The sequence below is a fragment of the Orbicella franksi genome, chromosome 8, assembly GCF_964199315.1.
Source record: "Orbicella franksi chromosome 8, jaOrbFran1.1, whole genome shotgun sequence".
Lineage (NCBI taxonomy): Eukaryota > Metazoa > Cnidaria > Anthozoa > Scleractinia > Merulinidae > Orbicella > Orbicella franksi.
This window is the reverse complement of record NC_138152.1, coordinates 11,582,328-11,601,570: the sequence shown is the minus strand read 5'-3', so window position 1 is coordinate 11,601,570 and position 19,243 is coordinate 11,582,328. Positions and strand designations below refer to the sequence as shown.

The window sequence follows — 19,243 nt, the reverse complement described above, 5'->3', positions numbered from 1 at the left end:
GATTGAGTGTCAACCGAGGTGTTGATGGAGTGTTTGAGTATTGATCAAGGGTTGATTGAGGGTATCGATTGATCACACTCAACCGTGGATACCTTTTGTACACATGATCCTTTTGTTTAATAGTCGTCTTATTGGGTAGCAAACTCTGTTTTGTGTCTGAGTGCTGAGTACTGCACACTTTGATGTTGTTTTTAATACAGTGGTCTGGTTGCTGATTGCAGCAGACTCTCCATTTTTAAACTTTTCAGGGCAGACCCGATTGCCTATAAACTTTGTGTAAAATTAGTGTAAAATGTACCTGTATACACATTTTCATATGTGTAATGCTTTGTTACATGTGAACTGTACTAGTACTGCTACAGTAGTAGTATGATTTGGAACAAAATTTTCACTTTGTACCCGCAGGTACTGTAATAGGCTCTTCCCTAATCCCTTTACTGAGACCTATGGTGACAATGCTGTTAAAGGCAATTTAACAAAAATAACAGCAAAGAGTAGCTGGTACTTCCGGTCAGCAGTATTCGTATGGCATTGTAGGCTCAGTGCACTTTGCCATTGTACTTGCGTGTTCTCAGCGTGGCGGTCCCTGGAACGTTTTGTTCGTAGGATTGAGCAGTTTCCTGCACATGTTTGGTCTATTTTTCAGTGTCTTTCTGCCCCTCCCCTCTCTTCCCTGTCTTCTCTGTTTACTCAGTGTGACGGGTGCCTGGAAGACTGCATGGGGGCTCATGGCTGGGTTGCAGGGATTGCCAGTCATGGCTGGGTTATGCTGTCTAGGGGCCGGCTGGTCACAGTGGAGGTCACAGTGGAGGTCCCAGGATATCCCAGGTGCCCATCTTCTAGACAGCACGATGTAGTTGTTAACCACAGTTATAATTATCTCTTTACTTTAGTTCTTGGTTAGCTGTTTATATGAGGCAGTTAATGCAGAGGGATTTAACAGGAAAGCTGCAGGCGGGATCAAGGTAGACTTTTATTGAAACTTTTATTTTCAAACAGGCATGCACGATCACTCTAATGATATGTTTTTGTTAAAGACAGATGACCAAGGATGATTCTGAGTAGTATACATGTACGCTCTAGGTTGCATTTTGATACAAATGTGATAAACCTTTTTTTTCTCTTGGCGCAGAATAATTCAAGTGTTCGTTTCAAGAATTGATTTCAATTTGTGCATTTATCTATGGTTGTAAAGTTGGTATAGACAGTAGAATCAGAAACTGTGATGCAGCTCATGTAAATCCATGAGATTTTAAGCTATCTAAGGGTTCAGGAGGATTTGAACTCATGTCCTTGATGGGGCAAGTGGGATACTAATCTTTCAGGCACATGTTGGGAGAAATATTGAAATGTGTAGTTTCAGAAAATATCCATATATATACCTCCCCCTCTGAAGGGAATTGGAAATTCCAATTAAGCTTCATATATTTCTTTCAATTTTTTGTTTTCTCAGACCCCCCCCCCCCCCTTTATTGCCGCCACCCCCAAGAAATTTCAATCCCTTATGTGAGGGAAGTGTGGATATTTTTTGAATCTATTTTGTTCAAATAGTCTTACGTGTTACATATCACTTGCTGTGTTATTTCCCTTCATGGGATCGGCTACAGAGGATTATTCCTAATGTGTTTGATACTTCTCAGTGTAACACCACAGGAACGGAAGGACCCTCAAGTGAAGGGATGATTGAAAGGTGACAGACTATATCTTGGATTAAACTCACTTTTAAACAACATCCATGTCAGCAGTGAAATGATTATCTTTATGTGCTAGAATGATGATAAAAAGAGATAATCTCTTTGTTGTTTTCTCACATTATCTGTTATTAAATTTCATTTCAAAATAAAAATGAGCGATAGAAATTTTACACAACGTTTCGATGTCGTCATGACATCATTATCAAGTGACAAGAAAATAACGGTTCAACAGTGTTATATATGCGGTGAGAGGCGTGATTGTTCATGAACATATTTGTTTAAACAAATAGTTTCGCGCGGATGGAATCCGATTGCGTGTTCAGGCTAGGTTTCTTCTTTCTTCGAAATTTAATCTCATTCGAATAAATTTCACTTGTTAAATTTTCTGCCCCCTTTTTTGCGGGTATTGTGCGAGGCATGGTGGCCTCATGGTTAGTGCGCTCATCTAGTTCAGACAATGAAACAGTGCTCGGCAGTAGTCGGAAGCTGGAAGGAGCCACCGAACATTTGATTGGCGGTAGCGAAAAACGCATTTGTCGGTTGAGCTTTGAATTTTAGAGTCCACATGTTATTGAAAGGCGCAGTGAAAAATAAACCATTCGTTGGAGATTGTGGCATTGACATGAAAAATGTTCATGGATCTCAATGTTCCTCTTCAGGTTAACTAAAATCTCCAAAGTGAATAATAGTGTATAAGGAATATTCTATCATTTAATAGAAATCTTCATCATCATAAACATTTTGGAAACAAGAAGACAATAATTGATAATTATGTGCCTCAAACATAGTGGCTGCCAATTAACAACTCCAGGGCTTATGTTCCTAAGGCTAAATGTATAGCAGGAAAACAAAGAATCGATCTTACAGCATTATTTATTGATATTAATTCAAATATCAAATTATTGTTATACATCATAAATAGAAAGGAAAACACTCCAAAGAAAAGAAAAATGCTCACCTTGCAGCCATCAGAACAAGACAAAGAGGAAAGAAAAACTGCATTTTCAGCAACAATGACTAGATTGCTCGAGAGGTTCAAGGCCCTTGATGCATCTGTAATTGATAAAGCAAGTGAAACAGAGCCAAATTTGGTGAGTCTTTAGTCAGTCGTTTGTGTTTTCCATTGGGTTGAGGGGAACTTTTGGAGTGCGCGGTTAAATTAGGATTAGTTTATGGGGAGTACTTTTACTGTTTTGGTCAAAATTGCTGTTCTGTAGTGTTGACACTCAATTTAGTTTGCTTAAAAAACAACAACAACCAAAAAAACAAAAACAAAAAAACAGGATTGTGTTCAAGGACATTCACGCGAAAATGTTTTACTCGATAGATTTTCTTCAAACTTCTACTGCTGATTGATAATGAATTACTTGTTTCAGAAATGAACAACAACAACAAAAAAATTGGGGGTCACGGACTTTGTTTCAGAGATAAAGCATGTGGAAAAGTAGCCTGATTTTGAAAAATTAGTGCGTGTAAATCAGGATGGTCTCCAGAGTTTTGAGCTTAAAATAATAATATTATTATCTAAGGTGAATCAACGGAGACAAACTATCCTACAGAAGTAATATTTTGTAGAAGTGAATCTGTTGCGTTAATAATTCAAAATGTTACATGTACCAACGTTTTTACAAACTTAACTCTTCAAGAGGTATTTGAAACGGCCGCACAGAGAAACGAAGAGCCAAAAAGAACAGAATTCGATGGTGCATTTTGCAAAAAATTCAATTTGCTAATCAATAGATTTTCTTAATTTTTTCGCTAAACGTAGAATATCGGTAGATGAAATGATCCATCAAAAGAAAAACAGGGGTCACCGAATGTCCAAGATTGCTGAATCCAGGCAAAGCTATAGCAATGGCCATCTGCTTTATCATTGTTCATTTCATTACTTAGCGCACGCTCGATGCATGATGTGGTGTATGAATTTGCATGTGCAGTAAGGATGCGCAGAAACAATTAGCGCAAACGTCCTTAAACCTACATTTACATGTAATTTTATAATGAATTTCAGGCTAGCTGACCAGTTCAGAGATCAACAGAAAGATGCCAAAAATTTAAAAACTAAAAATTGATCTCAATGAGTAACAGTGGTACAGTACAATTTGCGGCAAAATCGTCATTGAGAATGATGTGAAAATTGAATTACATTTTGTTGTCTAGATGTGAACTGTAGGGTTGCAAAAAAATTATAAGGATATACATGTATGTCCAACCAAATTGCTATTGAGTTTGATTTAATTTTGTTAATGACAGTGCAAACATAGTTTGTATCAATTCTTTTCTCAATTTCACGTCTGAGATTCTTAGCCCGATGTAATACAAAGTCAGCACCTAAACTTGTCCAGAGGGATTACACATTAAAATGTAAAGACGTAGGCAAATTTTGATCAGCCATTTACTCTTCTGATAATCCCCTTTCATTTGGAGCTCATGTGTAATATATTTACAGTGTATAGTATTTTTCATGTCAGGATGAATTTGCTTGTGAACTGGAAGGCATAAGAGTGATTACAGAACTCATGGTTCACCTTTGTAGTCATCAGATGAAAACATCAAGCGCTGAGAACCCAAGTGAAGTTAAAGGTAATCAAGACATGCACAATACTCACAAGGAGAGAATATAAAGTTGTACAGTAATTTCTAACTAATTTAATTAATTGGTGTTGGTTTTATTTCAGAATTTTTCACAAACTTGGGTCTGTCCCACCTCTTCTCTGTACTCAAATCATCTCTCCAGGTCTTGGTTCAAATTGCTGAGCAGTCTTCACGAACAACCGACACACTCACTGCCCTCGATTCATCCTTCCAAAAACTTGTTCACACTTCAGGAGCACTCTATTGCATGTCAGATTTCATTCATCTGCCACTAGATCTATGCCAGTTTTTGATATTTTTGGTGTCCATTCCTTGGTTGGCGAGATGTGATCCTCCCTGGATTGATCTACCTCATGGGTTTGGTCTGTCAGTTGACGGCATGGCCAGAGTTGGAAGGTCACTTGGTCCTGTCATCGACCTTGAGAGCAAGGTTCTGTGTCTGCATTTGCTGGCAGCACTGGATGCAGCACCAACATGGAGGACTCAAGTTTTCCTGTTAGTTTTGGTAAGAGTTTAGTCTAATAAGTCTAGTAGTCTAGTAGTAATTGTGGATTTTACATCAAGTTCATGCACGCAGAAATGTTAACAAAACTCGCCAAAGTGAGAATGCAGTATTGATCTTTGAATCATCTTGGGCAAAAACCTTGGTAAATTGGTAAATACTTTCAGGCGATATATGATTGTGCTCTGTTCAGACAATATGAAAACCAATCAAATGTCTGTGAAACATAACATGATAGAAATGCTCTCTCTTATGCACCATGTAATGGAAAACTGAGCTGGATTCTGTATACCACTTACAAAATGTCACGAAAAATACAGCCATGTTTTTCAGTGTTATTTTTCTTTGTAAAAGAGCGCATTTCACCAACAGAAGTAGACGAAACGTTTATGTACATCAGGGCAATTTCTGCCCCGGTTTGTGGTGATTCATTAGTGACTTGTAATCCGGTTTTGTTTTTGTCTTTTTCAGCAGAAGGACACTGCTATTGACGCAAAGATAGCAGCCCTAAAGCAGCTGCCTCTTTTGCTGTGTTCTCTTGGCTCATTCTCATTCCACCTGATCTCAGATGTCCTTCCTGGACTTCTCTCCTGTGGTGAAGCAGTTCAGGAGGAAATTGCCAAAGTTATTGGCTCCTTGGCTTGCATACTTACAGAGAATACAGTGATAAGGAAGTTGAAGGAGCAATTGTCTTTTGATGATCCTGTTTGTAGCAGTATCACATTTCTCTGCCCAGACTGTGATCCTAATTTTCAAAACAAAACAGGTAACATTAAATTAATTTTTCAGATTTTTGAAAAAGCACCAAAAATCTATAGAAAAAAGAAAAAGTCTGTTCTCGAGATTGCGGGAAAGAAAACCGACAAAACTTTTATTGCTTCAAAACATAACTTTAGGACGCATTTTGGTATTATTTGAAGCAATGCCATCAAAATAGTGTTCAACTGTTGGCTCATTTACTATTATGATGCAAAAAGTATAATTTGAAATGTTTTTGCGATTTAATCAAGTTCAAAGGTACAGATATTTTTAGTCTTGTATGTTCTTCTTGCCACACGCCATAAGGCATTGGTGTCAGCTTCTTCATATCAGACCTGGTTCACGCAAAATGTGCGTTTTACCGATTTTCATTTTTGGTTTATTTTTTCCATGCAGATATCGATTGCTATTATACCTAACCCCAATACATTTGCAGTGACTGGTGTAATTTTCTTATTGATCCAATAGACCGTATAAATGGTATTCCCGGTACTGGACTGGAACTAGCTTGCAACCGAGGCTAATGCGGGGAGTCTTTTCAATTGCAAATGACATTAATCTTTTTTTAATGATATTTCACCGCATGAGCTTCCATTGCAAGCTAGTTCCAATCCAATACCATGAATACGAATATGGTCTATTAAGGGAAGACTGTTAAAAAGCTGATTGAAAATGCTTGGTACATGTATGGTCCAGAAAAAACCAAGACACCTTAACAGTTTCTGGTTTCTCCAACAATTTTCTTTATTAATGTTGCTGTTGTGACTAAAAGAGTATACATATGAACACCATTGAACTGGACAGATATTCACTGTGTTGCATGTTAAAAGCAGGTAAAAATGATGTTTACTTTTCTCTTTAGGTAATAAGGATGAAAGTAAACTCAGTGCGATTGTCAATGCTGCAATATTCACTCAATACCTACAACTTCTATCCCCTGATACAAACGCTGCCATTAAATGCGCCTTCATCAATAGTATGAAGAGAATGTTTACTCACATAGCATTTACAGCTGACTATGCAGCTCATAGTTCCATTGTCAGTGCAACATGTTTTGATCTTATTGAGGACCCAGACTTTGATGTGAGAATGGCTTTCAGGTGAGTGAAAGTTATCGTAATATAATGGACACTAGATTACAGTACCACAGATTCAAAGTTGGTAAAGATTCAAACGCAATTTTAACAGATGCCTTCCCTTTTCTCGGGTGGCTTCTAAGTCTGACTACACTCACGTGAGGCATTCAACGTGAAACGTTTTTTGAGGATGCATCAGTCAGTAATTTGATGCAAATGAATCCTTATAACGTATTCTGCATCCTCACAAGCAACAACCGTGACTATTGGTTCCTAGAATTAGAACCTGTACCTCACCAGGTACGAAAAGGCACTCATAAAACCACCCGTTAGTTGGGGCCAAAAAAACATGTGGAAACGCACCCGTCATCTAACGCAGCAGAACAGAGACAGAATAAATAAGCTTCAACATTCTGCATTCATTTTAGGCAAAAAAATTTTGAAAAAACACTGGGCAACCACAAAGACTGAGCGACTAGAATGACCTAAATATCATGCCAAATGCTCAAATAATCCATAGACATTCTATCACCCTCTACGACCTTCTCCATCTTGCCATCAGAATATGTCCCACTGATTCGTAGTTAGCCCAAAGAAATTGCATTTTTTCAGAATTAGCAGCTCAGTTGCTAATTGCAGAAGCAGCCACTTTGGTTCGCTATCTCCCATATTACTTTCCACCAGAAGCAGTCATTCCTGATCCAAGGCGCTAAGTTGGTTCATTGCCGGTAATTTCCTGAATAGGTCTTCCATGTTTGCCTCTTCCAGATCAACCCATAACCAACTATTGTATCAATCACAGGTGCATGTGGTTGCCATGCCCAGAATTGGTTAGAATTTCCATAAGTGAATAAGTGGTAGACATTAATTTTCCGACCGTTGCAACCATCTCAAGCAGTGTCTGTAATTTGTGTAACTGTTTGTCATTTCCTCTCGAGGAATCTCATTTACGAAGTTACCTGCCATGCCAGGAATTAGCATCAATTTGCATTTTTTGCGTGAAACATGGATGGGAAGAATATGTCAATTCCCATCCATACGCTCTTCAGGTGGGACCCAAGGTCTCCATTGCAGTTTTAGTACGACCGTAAAGACGACTGTGCACCAGCACGATTGCGCTCTCTAACTTTTTCATCACTGTTGTTCTCATCTGAAGGAACCAAACACTAAAGTTGTGTATGTTTTTGTTTTGTTCAGCAATGTTGTTCCCTACATTGTCAAACCTGGAAGAGCAGATTCAAATGACAACATGCAACACACTGTCATTTCCAAGTTGAAGAAAGTGTTCGTCGAAGCTTCCTCACAAGGCAACTGCAAACTACAGGAAACTGTGGTTTTAACAATTGGACAGCTTGGAAGAATTGCTGAAGGGGAACTGCTGCTTGTGGTGATTGTCAGTTTGTTGGAAAGCCTCACTGCTCACTCTCAGCTTATAAGAGCTGTCGCCTTCAAACAGGTAGAATAGTCTACAACATTAATCCAGTTTCTCTTATGTTATGTTCTACTGGAAACAGACATTTTAGGATGGTAATGGGTTTGCAGGCAACATTGGGCAGGCCTGTGCTCTAGAAGTACCCTGGTGCCACTGGCGACGAACCTTTGCCTTTGGGTGACTGGAAAAACTTACTTTTTTCATATAAGCTTCTTTAAGTGCTGGGCGCCCAGGATCTCATGGTTAGGAACCTTTGGACTCCTCGTAATTTTTCTTAGACCACAGCCTTGTTTGGGACAAAACGGTTTCCAAAGATTTGCTCCATCAAGAACCTCTAAATACAGATATTCTTGTTGATTATGCATGACTGAAATGTTGGATTTCATTGTAGTATAGAATAATTTCCCGACTATTCTAAGTGGAAATAGTCAATTAACATTCAACAATCCCGATTGGTAATTGTAGGCATTGCATTATCAAGCTGAATAGATACATACATGTAACTTGTTGCTCTGTTTTCCTATCCCTGTTATAGGTTCAAGAAGTGGCTAAGTTTCAAGGCAAGCAGCTGAAGGATTTATTTGCTGGGTTTAAGCAGTCCATTTGTAAATTTGTAGTGGATGCAATTGATAAGATTCACAGCCAGAACCCTGCCGCTAAAGTGTCTTTGGATGTCGTCTCAGAAGTGGCTAGTGTGTTTGAATTCAGAGATGTGCACTCCTTTTTGAAGGTACACAACTGTACAATGTACAATGTAGGTGTTCTTCTAGATCCTTCAGGGAGCGTCTGAAGTAAAATTGTTGAATTGTTTTTTATACGTTCTTTGGTTGGAACTATCACGTGTGAATTATAAAACAATGGGCATAATACATAGAACTTTTTTTTTTTTATCTTTCTGTTGAATGAAATTTAATATCCCACTCTTTAATACAACATGGCTGATCCATCCCGATGGTTGGTCTTTCCTACATCTGTTACCATTTGAGGAGTTTCACAATGACGACAAGAGTTATTGGTTAAGCTAGGTACATGCGTATCTAATAATAGTACATGGGTATGTACCTTTTGCAGAGTACATTGCGTTTTGTCATCCCTTACCTTGTCAAGAAAGCATCACCTTCCTCATCAGCCATCTTACGGCATATTGCAAAAGAGTTGAAGATGAACAGGCGGGAGATGTTACTGGAGAACTTCAAGTTCATCTTTTCTTTCCTTGTGAGATCATGTTCACCATCCGAGCTGGAGAAGGCTCTTGGTTATGTTCAGGTAACGGTCATTCCAGTGCCCTTTTTCCTTGAAAGGGAGGGGGGAGGTTGTAAACAGGATAGAGAATTTGGGAGAGGGGCCGGGAGGTATTGGAAGGTTTGGAATAGTTAAAAATGTATTTCGGCTCAAGTGGTTGGAAGAACAAGATAGCTAATTGGTGCTGGTGTTTAACGCCACTGTCTGTAGCTGACGGGGCTAGGAGTATTATTGGTCTTCTTGGATGGGTCGCAGTTACTGTAACAAAGTATGTCAAGTTGGCCCATTTATAATTCCTGCATGGGCAGTGAAATGAAATTGTTAGAGTGGAGTGTTGTGCCGCAGAACACACCACCATAACTCCTCCTAAAACAGACTCCAATTCGCTAACTTTTATGCCACCCTGCCTACCATACTAAGGAGATAAATGTCATCTCTTTTTCCCATCTACTGGAATCTTCTACACCCTTCAGTGTTAGTGTTACAAACCCCTTGCTTATGTAATTGTGCCTTTTATATTTCAGAAAGAGACAGACGTAGAGCTTGGCAGTCTTTTAAGATCCGAGGCGCAGAGTGTTTACAATCAGCTGTTGTTGTATTTGAGTGTCAGTTACAACAAAGTGTTCAGCGGACTGGCAATGTTGGCTTCAAAAGATGACACATACACTGGGCCAAAGGATCTACAAACCATGCAGCATCTGGTGAGGCAATCTCACGGATGTTGAATAATTCATAGGGGAATAGGACATCCATTATTGCCTTCCATTTCTGACGGTCTTGAGCCACTCTTTTGGCCTCCCACCAACTCATGTTGGCCTCCATTACGTCTTTATGGATGTTTCTGCGCCACTTAATTCTAGGTCTACCACGAGTGCCTTACAGGTTCATCTCGTGGTGCGCTATATTCCTCTCACCATGCCTAAGTGTATGACTAATCCATTTCCAGCGTCTCCTCTTAATGGTGGTGTTGAATAATTACAGTTGAAATAGACCTGTCAGATTAGAAAAACAAAGATTTTTGGCAACCTTAGTATTTGGATTGGCCGTTTGCCTTTAAGCAAGTTAGAACCGTCTCAACCAACTATTGAAAGTTGTATGAAATCACGGTATAATTGACATAAGTGCTCATTTTATCACTCCACCGCATTAACTTGGCATGGGTGGAGAAATGAGAAGATAGTTTAACTTTATGGGTTTAAAGTCTTTCGGTAGACAGAAATTACATAGTGTATCTGCTATCAGTGAAACGTGTCCAGTCTGGGATTCTCAGTTTTCTGATCTCAGTCCAGTTCATCAACTGCTAGACTAGCAAGTCGTCTTGTGCACTTTGTTCATCAAGGGAAGTTCTCAAAAGGCTAATCTCAAAAGGCTAGTGGTCTATAACTGCTAGCCCTTAACTTCAGTTTCTGTAGCGTGGATAAACTAGGAAAGTTGGTAATTTCCTTGGTTGGGGGTTGAAGTCCATCATAGGTGCCACCCCTCCCACCCCAAAGTAGTCTGGGAAGTTACTCTAAGGGTTTGCCACGAACACTGTAAAATACTGTTTTTGTATCTGCAGGCAAATTTTCTGCAATCCAGGCTACTTGGCATCCTTGCTTTCTACAACACTGTTCTCCTCACGAACACTGATTTGGAAGAAAAGAGATTAGCTCTAGAGAGCCTTACCAAGCTCATGCAAGTGATGGGGCGCAAGTTCATAACCACCGTACGAGTCAAAGTCATGGGAATCCTGCGACTGTGTTTGAGATTCCAGGACAAGGGGTTCCCAGAGCTGTCATGTGATGCATGGGAAAGTTTTGTGCGAAATGTCGAACTGTCCAGTCTTGGTCCAATGCTGAGTCAGATTGTGGTTACCCTTTTGCCATACCTGAACAAACTTCCAGCCAGAGTCACACAGATTTTCCACTTTCTGATTGTGGAGAATAAATCATCTCTGCAAGACTACTTCCATGAAATCTACTTTCTTCCTGACATCCCAGAACTTCGCAGAGTCAGTGCTGTTCTTAGATCTTGCAGTGGGAAAGCTTCTAAGAAGATGGACTTACAAGCTCAGCTGCGGCAATCTTTGAAGGGCATTTCTCATGAAAGTGCCGATGTGCAAAGACACGCTTTATCAAAGCTCAAACAGTTACTTCATGATAACCAGGTAAATACTACATGTACTTCTAACAAGTTGAAAGTTGCGATGTTTTCGTATTGTTAGATAAAGTGTCTTGGCGGATGGCCATCAGTGTTCCTGTGCATGCAGGTATTCCAGTTAGTAGCTGTGGTACATGTATTGTGACAACCAGTTTTCGCTTACTCCTTCTCTTGTTCCTTCCATAATTCTCTTTTTGAGTCCGTAAATTACAGCTTGCCGTAGATTCTAGTCATCATGTACAATGTACAGTTATTTATTTCTCATTCCGTTTGAAAGTCAGCAATAAATAGAAGGAAAGAGAAATCTGTTTGCCTAATGACTGTGTTAAACGCATGTCTTCAATGATTACGGCAATGTCACGTTTCTATATGTGTTGTGAGGTCATCTTAGGCTATCCTTTACTTATCAAGTATTCGTTGTCAACTGATTGTTATACTACGAAGTGAAGACAGGCAGCGAGGTTAAAGTTTCTTGCCTAAGAACACAGCGCAGTTATTTTTGTTAGTGCGTCAACCTAGACCCATTTGTTATCCCTGCATTAAAAACACTATTCGTTAGGTCACGGGATCTAAACGATGCTGTTTGTAGAAAAACAATAGCGTATTTAGTTGTTTTCAATTGAGTGTCGTAAAACCAAAACCAATCACAAAGGACACGGACAATACAGAGCACCAATAAAAGCTTGAAGTAATTACTTTGATCTGACGAAATGTGCAGGAAATCGAGTGCGACTGGGTCACAATTACATTTTGGTTTTACTTATGATTGGATGAAAAAGTAGCGTGAGTTTTTTAATTCAGTCACGTGGCGTAGTTGATGCAAAACCAATTACTTTTCGACGCTCAAAAGAAAACCACGCAAACTTATTGTGTGCATACATCACAGAGTAGTTTCTGTCTGTTTTCAGACTACTCTGCATGGCTATGTCCTCAGTAACGAAACAGTTGATCCTATCATCCCACAGCTTATCAATGCGGTAAGAAATCACTATTTGTTGAAACTCTTTGCTTTTTAATTTATAAGTTATTTTGGGTGAGTCTTGAGAAGCACTGGCTTGGCTATCCACTGTGAGCTTGTTTGACATGTTTCTAAGTAGCGTTCTGCTGATTTCTAACGCAGTAGCTAATAATTATCACATATTCCATAGCTAAACGTGTCATAACTTGCAGAGTTGAATCTTTCCTTACCTACACTTCAATAATACGGAAACTCCCTTATTACGGACAGTTCATGCAGTGAGAGAGAAACCAGAATTCACATTATTTCTACATCTTTAATTCAGACACCTCTGTGTTATGGACTCTCTCCTGGGCTTCAGTGGTGCACATATAAGTAACAAGGTTGACCCGTGTATTAATATAAGATTTGTTGATGCCCATTTCTATTTTTGCTCGGCATATGTTAGACGACATGGACTTGTTGATCTGTAGTTCAAGCTAGATAACCAATGTGGCACATGCATCTTGTGAAGGTTGCGGAGTTGCAGCCTTCGCGCGCATTGTGCAGGCCTATGGTTTCTTTAATTTTACAACAATACAATCGGTAATATCAATAAATTTGATCATAGTTACATTGTATCCTTAACCAATTTTATTATATGGCCTGTGTTTGTAGCCGATATAACGCACGCTCTGATTGGCCAATTGTAGGGCATTATTCTCCCATAATGTCCACTGGCAAACCCAAGAGCAAAACCAAACCAAAACCAAAACGCAAAACCAAAGCAGAAAGCCATATAATAAACAACTTATTAACCTTGAACGGTGGGTCTTTACAGGAAAATCTCAAACCTCGGCCTTGCCGTATTGACCTCGCTGTCGCCCGATCAATACAGCAAGGTCTCAGTTTGAGATTTTCCCCGTAAAGACCTCACTCTCGGTTAATAAGCAGTTAATTGTCTGCAGCTCATGTCCAGCTGTCGTGTGACTGACTCTGAAGCCAAAATACTTGTGGCAGAATGTCTTGGTGAGCTTGGTGCAGTGGATCCTGGCAGGTCAGCTTGGCATTTATCTACTTTTTTGCTTGTTCGTTGAATCTCCAGTTCAATGGAGAATTATCGTAATAAAATTTTAATCGTTCATTTATAGACTGGATAAGCTGACAAATAAACCTGTGGATGAGCAGACAGTATTTGAGGTAACAAATTTACAGTACGATTAAAATATCTTCTTTATTACGGTCTTGTGGTGGTGGATCAAATAGACTTTCTTTTATTCCTTCAAACTGGCTTACTCGGGGATGCAAGAAGAAATAGAGTTCCTAAAAGGAAGACACGTATTGTTTGTTTAATAGTTCTATCTTTATTCCGAAAAGCCCTTTTGGGACGAATAAAGTATTTATGTATGTATGAATGTTGCATGTGATTGTCTGTATAACATGCTGTCTCCATCTCCCTTTTGTAGCTACTGTACATCTCAGAGATATGCGAACCAGCAAACGCGTTTTAAACTCATTGACAAAAAGAAGTCAACGCGTTGGTGCATTTTGACCAACGCATCTGGAAAGTCATACTGTAGAAAATGAAGCCGTGCTAGTTTGTCTTCAAATTACAATCAACTGCCTTTTCAATACACCAGGCTTACTCCAGTGGCGCAGAGCAACGAGCATAACAAATTAACTAACGACCTGCTGGAAGTTTGATAACTGAATGACTTGTGGACCTACGCTGCGTATAATAACGGAGAAACTAAACTGTGTGATGTGGATTGTACTTTATAGATGTTAGCTGTATTTTAAAAATTCGTAGTACTTCTGTGTGCACAAACGATTTATGAGATTTTTTTTTTTTTTTTTTGATGCGTTGTTTTGTTTTCAGAGTGGTTGTGATGATATGCAGTTTGCTGTTGAGCTCATTAATCAATTAGTTCAAGCATTCCTTGCTGCTCATGATACAAGAGCCCAGGTAATTGACACTGCCTGCTTCAAAATAACATTCACATGCCGTGTGTGCCATCTAACTAGGTGAAGCTCATATATCTTTGGGTGTAGCCAATATTGTGCTCAATCTGTGTAATACAGGTCGGATCTTTAATGCCTTCTGATGACTTAGGACTTACAACAGTGACAGTGTTTGACATGTTAAGTTGATGCTTTCCAGGGCATAAAAAAATTGATTTCGTCCTCCAGGGTAGGTGTTTAATAATATTCACATTCTACATGCATTGTTGGGGGGGGGGGGGGGGGGGGATTTGGAAGTATCTTTAAATTCAGAAGTATTCTTCTAAATAGTATGGTGATGAATTGGGGCTAGAAAATGTAGAAAATGTAATGTACTGCTGCTGATCCTTCGTAGAAGCCTCAACTAAAATGTGTATCGTGCAACATGCAATGAGAACTTCAAATGAATGAAATGATCTTCACAGTGTGTTTAAAATTTGATTGCTTAAATTGCTTATACATTGCAGAGATCACGATCATTTTCGACCATTCTATGTTTCTCCAATAGTTCCCAATACGATGTATATCTTATCCGTTGTTGGCGATTTTTGAAGGAATGTGCGTTAAAGCAGGAATGTTTGGTTAGCTCTTTGTGATGTTGTACTACATTTCGTTTGCAGGATTGTTCTGCATATGCTATCCAGGAAGTCCTGCTAACTTATGAATGCAGCGAATCTAAGAAGGATGGGTTAGTAATCATGTTTCAAATCTTGTTCTTAGTACACGTACATGCTGTGCTACAAAATGGCATGTCAACACGATGCCAAAGAACACAGGTTTAATGAAATAATTGAGTGTCTAAAGTAAAACTATGAAAACCAAACTTAAAGGCATAATTCATGCATTGATATTATGAAGTAGGTTAAACACCTACATTGTATATGTCACTTTCACACTTATTCTTTGTGTAAAGTTTTTAAGGGACCTATTCATTATAATTGTTTATGCAACTGCCTCGCGTGCATAGGACTGGCTATAATCTGTGGCAGACATTTCCAGAGCATATCCAAGAAGTTCTCAGACCACACTTGTATTCTAAGTAAGTGAAGTTTTGAGATTTTTATTCATTGTGTATAACAATATATTGAACTTCAAAAGTCAGTTTAGAAATGCGTATTAACATTGCGTATTGGGTTAATGGTAGAACGTCTAAATATCAGTCGAATAACAGCAGAGAAGCAAAGATGGCTTGTTAATACGATGGCTCAGTTTGTTGCTTCTTACATAAATTCACTCGAAAAACCAATAGATCTATTCTTACAAATGTTCTTATTTCCGATGTTCAGATACCTTAGTTCTACCACTCCCAACTGGTCTCGCCTTCCCAAGCCTATTTACAGGAGTTCAAAGGGCAGAGTCTTCAATGAATGGGTCAGCACGTGGACGTCGTATATGATCACCAAGGTGAAGTAGACATACATGTTTCATCCGACTCTGAAGAAAATAGCTTCAATTAAATTCATCTGAACACCAACATTATATGACGCCTTGCTTATTATTATGTATTATATTTCTTTTCTGTTAGGTTAAGAGCCAGAAACCATCTCACATGTTTCAAGCTTGCAGTAAAATTTTTAAGGTAAATTCGTACTTGCAAGGAAATTGTGTGGTAAGCTTCTTAGTTCATACTTGTAGATAAAGGGAAGCAACTAGAGTTGTGTACTATGTATGAAGCAAACCTCTTATTTTGCTTTCAGTTTCAACTATCACAACGGGGAAATGCCAGATTCGGGCAAAAAATATCCTATTTTCGTATAGACGCCCTTTAGTGTCTCGGATTGGTTTGGATGTACCCAGGAGTGTCTTTTTCATAAGCATTGAAATCATACCTGACATTATAACTGATCAGGATCAATGATCCAGGATGACAGGGAGTCGCCAGATCGAGTAGGAGCTACTTGGCTAGAATTCAGTAGTTACTTTGATGCACCATAATCCGAATGATCTTGGATCATTGATCCTGATCCTGACCCGGATAATCCCTTAGGAACACACCTGTCTCTCTCTCGTGGAGGATTGATTGCAATGATGCAACTGGAGATGCCTATTATGTTTGATCACTTATTCTTTGAACACGGTATATTTTTCAGCATGATGTTAAGACTGCCTTATTCCTGCTCCCTCATGTACTTCTTTATGTGCTGCTTGATGGAACACAAGAAGATGTCGAGGAGGTAAGAAGCTAGATTAACACTCACTTGCGTTAGTCTGGGCTAGGTCCAGGTTCAAGCCCTGGCCGATGACATTGTGTTGTGTTCTTGTGCCTCTCTCCACCCAGATGTACAAATGGTACCGGCGAATTTAATGCTGGCGGTACGGTAGACCTGCAATGGACTAGCATCTCATCCAGGGGGGAGTAGAAATGTCCCTAATTGCTTCATGCTACAGAAACCGGAATAAGCTCCGGCCTGATGGCCTCTTGGCTTGTGTGCAGACTTTACTGAGCTACCTTGTGTTAGTAGTTGCTACAGGTGATTTTTTGACGCAAGGTAATGATTTGGTGCTACTTGGAGTAAGACATTTATACATATCACGTCTTTTAATCAGGTGTATGTAGAGATCATGGCAGTTCTGACTCATCTGCAAAGAAATGAAGAGCTTCCAGCACCATCTTCTGGTAGGTCTTTGTTGGTAAAGTTATACTAAAAAAATAAAAGGAGAACATGTCTGCTCTGTTTATGTATTCACTGGATTTGAAACACAGTTCAAGAGCAAAAGTTTGGTCAAACTTATGACGTTAATCGATCGGGAACTGACATCTTCTTGCAATTAATACGATAAATTGACTGATTTGCATCCAGGAATTTGCGCGAAAACATCAGCCGTTTTTTTAAGTTGCAAAATTGTTTCAGCTCAAGAGGATTTAACGATATTAAAAGATTTGATCGTGGACTTTTAAATACAAACGTATGTGCATATTTAGGTAATGCACTGTAATGCCACATCATTGAATACAAACCGGACTTGCCTGCAGCCTTTTCCCTTGAGGTTTCTCCAAGAGAGAGAATGATAACTGCATTACAAAATGAAGAGCTACTTGAGCGATGTGCACCGTAGGCCTTTGTTTCTGCTAAAGTATACTCATCATAGTGGCATATATTTTCTGTTTAGATTTCCGCCAAATGAGTGCTCAGACAGTATTTTCAGCTCTGGACTATTTGAACCGTTGGACAAGAGCTAGGGCTCACAGTTTAGCTGTGAAAACGCAGTTGCTATCTGCCAAGAATCGTTTTGGTGCTTCTTCCACAGGTACTACAACTTTAGTTGTTGCACAGATTGTTTATTGAAAATAATGATTTTCTATTGTTTGGTATGACCCTGATTGGCTCAGTGTATATCGTTTAGCGATTCTGCTCAATTGTGCAAAAAGTCAAGTCTAACTTTAATAGACATCAACGACAAGAATAATTTACCGAAGCCACGCACCTCTTCAGAACCTGTAATTTCTTTCGCTCCCTGTTTCACCCACCTCTATTGTTTTAATTACCAAGTTCATTGTTTCTGCTGTTTGCTCTTTTATTGTTTTCTCAGCCAATCTGCCAAACCTTCTGAGAGTTGCATGGCATGACTGTGGCCTCAGTTTATGTCAATTCGTCTGGGATCCTTTCCCCCTCAAACTTAGCCTAATCACTAAATCTTGCAGACCAGTTGTAATGAACATCTCATATAAGCCAATAGGTACTGCCCCTTTTGATCTTGTTCATCTGTCCCGCTGCATTTTACGTACTCCTTTATTGGCAGTTTCTTAAAATGTTCTGTCGTCAGTGATCGATGTGAGTCACGCAGTGACATAGATCATGGCGTTCGTCACACAGTGACGTGAGTCATGCATTGGCATTGGTCACGCAGTGATGAGGGTCGTGCAATGTCAAGGGCTTCAAAATAAAATAGATGATGCAATGACTCGGACTAGGTGTTATCTTCAGTCACATAGTAACACAGGAGACAAAAATGACATTGGACATAACAACTTGAGATGAGATGACTTTGTAACATGTCCCTTGTTTTACGGTGTTAAAGGAATCCATGATCACAAAGGAGTGGAAAGTTTTCTGGAAAAAATCCCCCAGGTAATCCTGACCAAGTTATATTAGATCTTTGTTGTTGGAAATTTTTGTAACTTTACAGCCAAGTTAATTGCGAGAAATATTTGTGACACACTTACTGTTGCGTACGAAACTTTGATGTTATTGTTCTTCGTGCAATCCCTGTAGGCGAGTTACATGTGATGCTGAATAGATGATACATTTTCTCAGTTTAAATAACGTAGTTTAATTTTACCTTAGGCTGTTTGAAAAAACAAAATTCTCAAACTCATTAAGAACTCATCAATTTTAAACAAAGGAGAACATGACCGTGATAGTGTTTTGATGTCTGATCATAATTAGCATAGATTTTTACGATTTTATTTCTCCGTTTTCTCCTTAGTTTTGGTTTCGATTGATATAGGGCTAAGAAATGAACAACCACTGTCCAACAGAGTTACTTATTAATATAATAAATTATATTTGGTCACATTTCCTTGCTATTATAGGACGTCCTGGCCCATGCTTCGTTTCACTGCAAGGCCTATGCTCGTGCATTGATGCACTTTGAGGCTTTCATCTCAAGCCAGAGGCAGGATCTTCAGCAGCATCTAGGATTTGTTCAGAAGCTGTACATCGCTCTGGATGAACCTGATGGTGTGGCTGGGGTGGCAGCAAGCAGGAAACAGGAGCCAACCCTCCATGAACAGATCCTCGATCACAAAAGCTCAGGTTGAGTATTATTTAGTTTTGTGTGAAGCCGAAATGTGTGTTCTTCTGTATTGATATCCATGCTTTTTAGTTAATGTCACTGCTGATAGCTGACATCACTACAGTATCA

The 19,243-nt window shown here is 39.2% G+C and overlaps 1 protein-coding gene across 2 annotated transcripts in view; it reads left to right on the top strand.

The window, feature by feature from the left end:
* LOC145495874 (serine/threonine-protein kinase atr-like) overlaps positions 1-19,243 on the top strand; it is a 59,443-nt gene that overhangs the window by 11,931 nt on the left and 28,269 nt on the right. The window contains exons 12-36 of one of the 2 annotated variants that reach the window (XM_081475466.1): positions 894-965; positions 1,641-1,690; positions 2,617-2,785; positions 4,166-4,277; positions 4,373-4,794; positions 5,266-5,557; positions 6,413-6,650; positions 7,824-8,082; positions 8,594-8,788; positions 9,130-9,324; positions 9,825-10,001; positions 10,859-11,446; positions 12,348-12,416; positions 13,345-13,433; positions 13,528-13,576; positions 14,256-14,342; positions 14,998-15,065; positions 15,345-15,416; positions 15,664-15,781; positions 15,903-15,956; positions 16,468-16,551; positions 16,925-16,994; positions 17,489-17,626; positions 18,398-18,447; positions 18,912-19,134. In XM_081475466.1, the coding sequence (XP_081331592.1) occupies positions 894-965; positions 1,641-1,690; positions 2,617-2,785; positions 4,166-4,277; positions 4,373-4,794; positions 5,266-5,557; positions 6,413-6,650; positions 7,824-8,082; positions 8,594-8,788; positions 9,130-9,324; positions 9,825-10,001; positions 10,859-11,446; positions 12,348-12,416; positions 13,345-13,433; positions 13,528-13,576; positions 14,256-14,342; positions 14,998-15,065; positions 15,345-15,416; positions 15,664-15,781; positions 15,903-15,956; positions 16,468-16,551; positions 16,925-16,994; positions 17,489-17,626; positions 18,398-18,447; positions 18,912-19,134 (3,940 nt within the window). Of the gene's footprint in view, positions 1-893; positions 966-1,640; positions 1,691-2,616; positions 2,786-4,165; positions 4,278-4,372; positions 4,795-5,262; positions 5,558-6,412; positions 6,651-7,823; positions 8,083-8,593; positions 8,789-9,129; positions 9,325-9,824; positions 10,002-10,858; positions 11,447-12,347; positions 12,417-13,344; positions 13,434-13,527; positions 13,577-14,255; positions 14,343-14,997; positions 15,066-15,344; positions 15,417-15,663; positions 15,782-15,902; positions 15,957-16,467; positions 16,552-16,924; positions 16,995-17,488; positions 17,627-18,397; positions 18,448-18,911; positions 19,135-19,243 lie in introns of both variants that reach the window. The other variant, XM_081475465.1, reaches the window with a different exon arrangement.